Source organism: Macadamia integrifolia, chromosome 5 (genome assembly GCF_013358625.1).
Source record: "Macadamia integrifolia cultivar HAES 741 chromosome 5, SCU_Mint_v3, whole genome shotgun sequence".
Taxonomy (NCBI): domain Eukaryota; kingdom Viridiplantae; phylum Streptophyta; class Magnoliopsida; order Proteales; family Proteaceae; genus Macadamia; species Macadamia integrifolia.
In genome coordinates this window covers 38821146-38830114 of record NC_056561.1, presented here as the reverse complement: position 1 = coordinate 38830114, position 8969 = coordinate 38821146, and the positions used below count along the sequence as shown (strand labels likewise).

Genomic DNA, 8969 nt, shown 5'->3' with positions numbered 1-8969 from the left:
CCACCCCAAAGAAAAAAAAAAAACGCATTTGCCCATCCGCACACCAACCAGAGCTAAATTTTCAGTAGAAATGCTAACCCTTGCTTACTTTGATGATGTAAGAAAATCATCAAGATGTACAACCTGAATCACCTCCATTGTCCATGTTACAACATGGAAGATATTTGGTGACTTTCAATTAAAAAAGGACTAAATTACTAGCTTCACCGGAGAGTAGAGCCAGAAGTGAACCTCAAAGATGACATTTATTGGTTTCCATCGAAATCTCAGTCCTGTTTCAGCTTTCAGTTTCGGTTCAACCAAAACATTACTTTCGTACAACAACTCATCCTTATAACAACATCAAACAACAAACTCAACCTTATCCCAACTTAATGGGGTTGGTTACATGGATCCGTACAAAGACAAAATAGGAAAAGTGAAAGTAAAAGGTAAATAACACAACACCAGGAAGTCAGAAAAATAAAACTCAGCTACATGGAGTCCATGACATGGATCCTTGCCCTTCAATCGGCTCTATCTCGATTACTTTCGTGTTATATAAAAACCAAGTTTTGATTGAAATTTGTCGTCGTTTCAACCCAGTTCGTTTGTTTCTCCTGGTATTGACCTTGGGTGCTAGAAAACCCCATTTTTTTTTTGTTCTTTGACCAAATCACCTACAAATATTGGTGGAACGTAGAGACTACTATAACACATACAACGACTATTTTCTGCACTTGAGCGAGATTTATTCTTTGTCTAATACACTTGGAGGCCTCAATTTCGAGGGGAGTAGTGGGTACAGTGGGTATGGAGTTCCACAATAGTGGCGTGCACCCTCATTCCTTATAGAGACATTCAGTTGTTGGATATGGTGGGTTTGATCAGTATGGCTCTTCATTATCTTCATTACCCACTGCTAATGATGGTCAATCACAAGTTATATCAATTTGTGGATAGCATCTTCTCTTCCCAACCCGTGATTTATATCCTACATTGGGGTATCTAAAGTATGTTGATGATGACACCTATCAGGTTGTTGTGATGAACTTTGAGCATTTCTTCAGTGTTGCATGAAAAGCCTTCTTTTATGATAGAGTCAAAGGAACGGTTTCATTGGCAGCAACAATCTTCCTCATCTATCCAGCCTTCTCGGAACTTAGTGTGGCACCAACATAGAGTTGGAAGAATAGCTTCGTAGGGGTCTTGTTAGGGATATGTCCACACTCCTATAGTTGGTTTTGATGATAACAAACATATGAAGGTATGTCACAATTTTCCTTTAAGTATTGTTTTGTAGAGACTTCATATCAAAGATCGAATTTGGTGAATGAAACGAAGAAATGAAGATTGAAGTCATCAAATGAAGAGTATCAACAAGTTGGCATCAATGCTTGAAGAATATATCATAAGAATTTAAGCTTCAAGATGTCATGACATGAAGCTTAAAGACATGGAATTGCAAATAAGAAGAAAAAGTGCCAAAGAGTGAAAGGTTCAAGTGAAGAAGAAGACCACTAGGATAGATTGGTCATTTTTAATGTAATTTGTAACTTCCACATATATATATGCACTCACCACATGCATATGCATTGCATCATACTAGAATGACCATAGAGCACACCTTGACCAAGTATGGAGAGTCTCTAAGTGGTAAGGAACATATTAGGAAAAATATGTTCTAGTGAAATTCTGTGAAAACCACATTAACCTGACTTAAGGGTATTTTGTCTTAGAGTCGGTATCAGGAGATGAAACCTTCATAGAAGTTGTAGGAAATCAAGTCACGATTTCAACGCAACTGATTTTAGGTCATTCCGAGATCAGATCAAAAAGTTATGATCAAAACACTGACAACTGGTCAGTATGACAACATTCTGTCAAAACAGTCTGTCATGTTGGCGGTCGATCGGATGAAAGCCCCGGTCGACCGGAGCTGTCCGAGACCATAGACGGTCGACCGGTAAAAACTCCCGGTCGACCGGTGACTGCCTGGAAGTGCCCCAACGGCTATATTTTGCCTCGACGGCTCTTGGCCGTCGACCGGCTACCAATGGCGGTCGACCGGTGGACCCACAATATAACCGTTTAAGTGAGATTTACTACCTAAAATGCTCTCCTAAGTTCACCTATAAATACCTCTAATACTACTCATTAATTAACAATTAATCTCAACTTTAGAGAAGCATTATTTGAGCATTAGAAGTGAGAATTGGTCTACACCATTTCTTGAGTTCAAGTTCTTTATTTTACATTCAAGAGGAACTCAAGACCATCTACAAGTCTTCATCTACATCTTGGCATTTACATTACAAACATCAAGAAGATTTCAAAGGGTGCATTCATTCTATTATCATTGTATATTTCATTTGCACCACACCGGAGGTAATCCTCTTTTATTCCACTTCTCCATTTTCTATTTTACATTAAGTCTAGACTGTACTTAGGCTTGTGTAAGGACCCTCTCATCCTTAAGAGATTGTAAGGATCCTCTTATCCTTAAAAGAGTGTAAGGTGCTTCTCTACCTTAAAGGAGATTGTAAGGTGCCTCTCTACCTGCAAAGGAGATTGTAAAAGTGTCTCTCTACCTCCAAAAGAGATTGTAAAGGCGTCTCTCTGCCTGAAAAGGGGATTTGTAAGGATACTCTTATCCGTGAAAAAGATTGTAAAGGTTTTCTTCCCTACCTACCGTACTGAAAGGGAGAACTAGTGGAATATCTTACAAGAGGATTCTTGTAGGGAGTGGACTAGACTCGGATTGAGTCGAACCACTATAAATCTTGTGTTTTGTGGTTGTACTTGTTTTATTTACTCCGCATTATTTTACCTTGCAATCACACTTGTGACCTATTCATCGGAAAAAGTTAAATTCCACTAGTATAACCTATTCACCCCCCCTCTAGGTTATTTCAGGTCTTTGGAGTTTCACCTTTGTACACAAATAGTTGTAATAGTGCTACACTTGTACATGTACTTTAACACTTTAAAACTTTATAATAATAAATTGTTTATCTTCACTTGTAATGCCTATTTTAGTTGTTTTCAGGAGATTCCTCGATCAACTCTTCTGGCTCTTCAACCCATTGCTTAATGAGTGAGATCAGTTTGTGAGGAAATTTTCATACAACCGAATTTGATCAGCTATTAGCTCTTAAATTGCCGATGAGTCTCTTCAAGATTCAATTCAATTTTCCGTAAATTCTGTTGCATGAAATGAAGTTGTTGGCAGATAGCAAACAAGAGGGCAAGACACATTGTGTATGGCAACATTTCTATTCCAATTCGTGTTTCTGAGTCAAAAATACTTGCTTGTGTTTCTGTTCATTTGGAATACTTCTGTACAAAAAATGTTGTCCGTTAAGACTGGGATTTTTTTTTTATTATTATTTTTTATTTCTGCCAATAAAAAGAGCAGAAACACGTATGGAATGCATAATGATAGAAGTATATCTTCTGTTCTGTGATGGTGGTGGTGGTGGTGGAGATGGAGGTGGCAGTGGAGGTGGCAGCGGCGGTAGAGAGTGTCAAGCTCGAGAGTCGGGTTTATTGGGTTGGTTTTTGTACAAATTTGTGTTTCTATTTTTTTTTTATAAATAACATCAAATCCGTTTCTCCAATGACCAACAAATGTTTTTTTTTCCCCACCTGGTTCATCCCAAAAAACACAAAAAACAGACCGAACATCACATACATGTAATGTTCCAAATTTATTCCAAAAAACACAAAAACACTAGAACTGTTTCTTTTGAACGTTTTCATACAGACCCCATGGAATCTACAGCCAGGTTTGGTACCAAGTTGATGTGAATTGATTGATGGATCTGCAAGTGATGGACATAAGAGAGAGAGAGAGAGAGAGAGATAACCAAATGATTTGGGTTGAGAGGAAAGATAAGGAAGAGGAAACAACCTCAATTCAAAACAAGAATTTGTATTCCATTCATTAAACCTTGTCTAATTCTTGGAGTCGCAAGCAGTGTAGAGATTTCCAAACTAGGCCCCACGATTTGGATAACCCTCATCTCCCTCGCATAACCAGAATTGAACCAAAACTTAAACCATGGGCTCTTGTGAACCAGAACAATTGATCCAAAACCAGAAACAGTATCATGCTCCTGCATTATCTCCTCCTATGAGAACTACAACAGGGCATATTGAAGAAACATATAAAAGAAAAGGTCCTATTGAATTCAAAGGACCAAACAGTACTCGGTCAGGGTACTTGAAACATAAAAATGCTCCATCTTCAACAAGAGACGTGACTTCCTCAAACTCTGGTTACCTTAGATTTCTAAAGAAAGTTTAGGTTCCAATATAAAATGGATTAATAGTGAAGAAATCATTGATTAAATAAACACACACTTAGAAACAAAATTCTGCAAAAATTCACTTAATAGTGTTCCTTCTCCAAACCATGATGAAAATCTTTCAAATTTAACAGTAACCAGTTCTGGCATTAAACCAGGAAAAAAAAAAGGAATAAAAAGTGAAGTTTAGACTGAAGGCCTGAGAGTCAAGAAACATAAAAATGATTAAAAGCATTGAACTTCTTTTCTTATAAGTAAATTATGTGCTAACTTAGCACTGGATGAATTAATTGTACAAAAGTTCCATCCATGCTATAAAGGAAAAATGCATCACAAGATTGACCAAAGTCCAAAGATAACACACTCCAGCTTCTTTTAGAACCCTAAAATCCTATTCTCTCAAGTCATTTAAGTGTAGAGAATCATGAATGTAACAAGCTAAGACTTGGCCAAAAAACCTGCTCAACTTTCTCAAATATATTTGTAAGGTTTGAAATATCACGGTTGAAAGGACATTAGCAAACAGCTAAAAGAGAATGAAACAAAGTAAATAAAGAGTACCCAAATGCAAAAAATGTGGCACAAATAATTTTCTTTTTCATCAACGTAAACCACAATTAATGGCCAAGATATAATTGGAAAAGGAGCATTAGTCTCTTGCCTTTTCTTGTTCTGGAGTATACAGTTGTTTACCCTTTCTTTCCCATCTCATATAAGCTTGAAGCTGTACAAGCTCTTCTGGAACTGAAACAACCGAGCTTTGTTTGTCACTTCGTACTAATTGAACACGAAAGTTGTCCCCATTATCTTTGAACCTACACAATAGAATAAGCCGATTCACTTCAAAAAAGTGTTAAGTTACCATACCAAAAAAATAAAATTGCAGAACACTAACCATTTATTTCGTGCCTCGTCAAATATAAGAAACTCTATTGCTTCTATTTGTGGATCAGTAATCTCTATTTTCAGGAAGGAATCAGAACCAGACTACACGAAAAGAAGAGGGCAAAAAAGAACATAATCAATATGTGAAGACCTTTCGTCAACAGAAAACAAACAAATAAGCATTACGCAAAAATCAAATGGAATGCATTTTCAGAAGCTCAAGACTCTCACTACAGAAAACTTACTTTTAAGAAAGGGGACCTAAGAGCTCTGTTCTTGTATAGCTTTGTTCCATTAGGTCGACAAGAGGGAAGCACCCAACTCCTAAAAAGAGTCACAACAACAAAAAAAAAAAAAAAAGGCATCCATAGATGAAAAAAAAAAAAAAACTTGAAGTTAAAAGATAGGGAAAAGAGAACCCAGACACACCTACACACTTACTTTTTTCCATAGGGAATGCCACCCCAATGGAGAACAAGAGAATCACTGCTATTTGTAACTTGAATATTTATTTGGAAGCCTTTTCCTTGAGTAGGAGCACTAATACCAAACTGCCCAGTTTCAGGTATAAAACATTGCATTACAAACTTATATGGACTCATTTCCAGCCAGGTTCAACAATGTAGCAAGATAAAAATACCTGTAGTTCAGAGTTTCCATCAAGAATGCATTTTCTTGAAAGCTGGCAAAGGTCAGGGAGAAAAAAGAAAGGTTAAAAGATACATCACTGTAGACAAGAACTATCACACACTTTCACTTAATAGTTGGGATATCAATCAAGGCCCAGGAGCATATATAAATCTATAACTGGCTAACTGCCAAAAGACTTCTGGTGCGTCTGGCTACAAGCCAATGGATGTTAAGAGAAAATCGATATAATATTATTACATTGTCCATCAGCCATATGGTTGAAGACAAAATCCACTGATTTAGAAGTAGAGAAATTAATCTCTGGTGTTTTCATTAGTTTAACTAAACTCCCTCTCCATTACCAAATGAAAGAGCAACCAAAGGAACTTTGTTGATAGACACCTAAGGTGTAACTCATTTTCATGTTGAATACGAACTCTTCAAGTTCAAAAGGCCTGTTTATTGAAGCAAATGTGGATCTTACAACCTAAATTTAACCGATTTGAGATTTACCAATTTAAACCAATTTTCTTGTTAGGTAAACATAAAGCAAGATCACAAATTGAGAAGCTTATATAAGAGCATCTAAGTTGCATTTTGATTTTTAGCTTAACATTTGGAAAACAAAGACACTGAAGATCGACTGAAAACAGAGAGCTCAATTAGATAACCCAATATCAGATTGCAATTCAATCATCTACTGTTGAAATTCCAGCCCATAGAGATTCAACTAAGCTTGAGTGATCTTGGCAGGAAATAGTTTGGCAAGGTTCATCACATATTTTGGTTCATAAGCACCAAGAAATTTCACCCATGAATTTGTACATAATGCTGCAGTCCCCTTCCTCAGAGTATAGAGTCATTTTTTCTCAGGGTTGATACAATATCTCTGGACTTTTTTGAGGGGTGGGGTGGTTAAAGCAGTATCTCTGTACTACATAGTTTGAAGATAGTTCTAGAGCCTCAAAATCAGATCAAGTAACATTAGCTCATTTTTTCAAGTTATAGATTAAACAAAAGAGCAAATGATTGCAAGATATATCTGTTTTAGTACGTACAAATAACAAAGAGACAAACCAAAGTGCACTTCACATTGTTGACAACAAAGTAATGACAATTCTACTCTGAAATCTCAAAGTACACAGCTATCTAAGTTAAGCTTTTCAACTCTTCCTCTGTTGGCAAATTGTTGAGCATATCATAGTTCAATTTTCTTCGAAATAGAGATTCTATAATCTGTGGTGGCACAATTAAGTATAGAGCGATAATAGTTTTTTGTTAAATGCATTATTCATGAGGTTTCAAACGAAATCCAAAGAAACTCAATGGATGAAATCATGTGAAGAACCAATTCATCGTCTCCATTTGCACACATAGGCAGTATAATTGACTGCACCAGAAAGGTACGTGATAATACGCAAGCTTCAAGCGCAATATGAACATAACAAGTTGACAGAACACATTGTGTGTATAAGACAACGATCATATCTATATCATATGAAAAGGAAAATACCTCGAAAGCAGGATCTGTAGTTAATACAGCACGTGGAACAACAGAAACCATGCGTCTACCCTTTATTATGTTTGTCTTTTCCACCTTAAGACTGTTCTTTCGATATGTAGTGGGAATTAGGGCCTTCGATAGCTGTACCGTTCCTTGTTTTGACGGTGAAGCGTGGAACAGCGCCTTTATGAAGAGACCCTGCGAATTGGTTTTACTTTGATGCTCTAGAATAGTAGGCCGGCACAGAGATTGGTGGAATAAGCCATGGCGTAGGGTATCGCTCATGTTCTTTTACTAAATCCTGAAACAATATGAAGTAAAATTCTAGAATCAGATTGAAAAAGGGGAACGGAGAAAGTCTAAATTTAATAAAACAATTAATACTCTGATCAGATGGCTTCAACTCCGATCGAAGAACGCCTTCTGAAGAATAATAAACCAAAAAAAAGAGAAGAACAAATTTACAATTCAAGAGCTCAAAACGACAATTCAGATATTCAGTAATTCAATTCATATCCATTAACTTCATCAATTACTGGTTGATTGCAAATTCTGCAGGAAATTTCAAATTAGTAATATATAAATGAACTTGAATTTAGGAACTCAACAGTCATCCGGAGTTCTAAGAAAAAAAAAATCATTGAGAAAAATCAAACGGAAGCATTCGATCAGATCAAAGCACTATTCAGAACAATCGACGAATCAACCATACTACCTCGAGCCAAGGTTCTCAAAGCAAGAAGGAAACCAGAATCCAAGTTCTTATGCTCTAGATCTTCGAGTTCTCTTCTAAATTCTAAACCTGAAATTTGAAAAGGCAGAGGACATGATCGATAAGAACCTGAACTTCAAGACAAGAAGCTTCCAAGTTCGGACCAACTGCAATTATTCTGCTCTCCTCTCTCTCTCTCTCTCTCTCTCTCTCTCTCCTCTCTCTCCTGACTCCAATTCAACAGTCGGGAACCCGAAGCTGACGACGTAGTTATCGTTCCTTCCTTTTGATCTAAAATTGTCTCAATACGTGTTCGCATCGCGAAGCTACGAACCTCTCACGTGCGAATTGTCGTGGAAAGAAAAAAGCCACCATGCGCGGGATCCGTGAAATCAGGATTTTTAAATTGTAGTTACGTAAATGCCCCTGAAATTGTAAAGAATTATCGAGCCAAGCCTAAATGCTTTTCGTTCGCTGAATTTGATGGGATCCTTCGCGTTGCTAAACCAAAGGGCAAGGTTTTGAAACTCGAGATCGATACTCTCTTAAGTAGGGGGTGTCAATCGATCAGGTTGGTTCGATTTTGATCGGGTTTAATTGAGTTTAAAGATTTTTAAAGACTACACCGTGTTTACCTATTTAACTAATTGGGCTTAGTTATTGAGGGTATAGTACGTTTTATATTCAATCGGTCGACCTCAAGCTATAATCGGACTATTTTAATCGAGCTACGGACATGTTTAATGTTAAATGGACTTTAACTAATTTTTAAACGGACCCCCTTTAAAATGTGTTCTTAAATTCCAATTCACTTATGCAAGCCCAAAAAAATGACAATAAATCAATAAATTATACCAAATATAACCAGTATTTAAAATATGAGCATATATTTACTTTTTAGTTTTTACTCTTTAATTTGAAAAGTAAAATAGGTATTCTACAATCATTA

At 36.6% G+C, this 8969-nt stretch overlaps 1 protein-coding gene across 2 annotated transcripts in view; it reads right to left on the bottom strand.

The window, feature by feature from the left end:
* LOC122079640 (alpha-glucan water dikinase, chloroplastic-like) overlaps positions 1 to 8258 on the bottom strand; it is a 28994-nt gene extending 20736 nt beyond the window's left edge. The window contains exons 1-7 of one of the 2 annotated variants that reach the window (XM_042646265.1): positions 8024 to 8258; positions 7318 to 7609; positions 5815 to 5856; positions 5616 to 5725; positions 5420 to 5498; positions 5185 to 5276; positions 4951 to 5104 (exon numbers count right to left, since the gene is read on the bottom strand). In XM_042646265.1, coding sequence (XP_042502199.1) covers positions 4951 to 5104; positions 5185 to 5276; positions 5420 to 5498; positions 5616 to 5725; positions 5815 to 5856; positions 7318 to 7593 — 753 coding nt within the window. In that variant the 5' untranslated portion in view covers positions 7594 to 7609; positions 8024 to 8258. Of the gene's footprint in view, positions 1 to 4950; positions 5105 to 5184; positions 5277 to 5419; positions 5499 to 5615; positions 5726 to 5814; positions 5857 to 7317; positions 7610 to 8023 lie in introns of those variants that run through there. The other variant, XM_042646266.1, reaches the window with a different exon arrangement.
* Between the last annotated feature and the right edge of the window lie 711 nt (positions 8259 to 8969).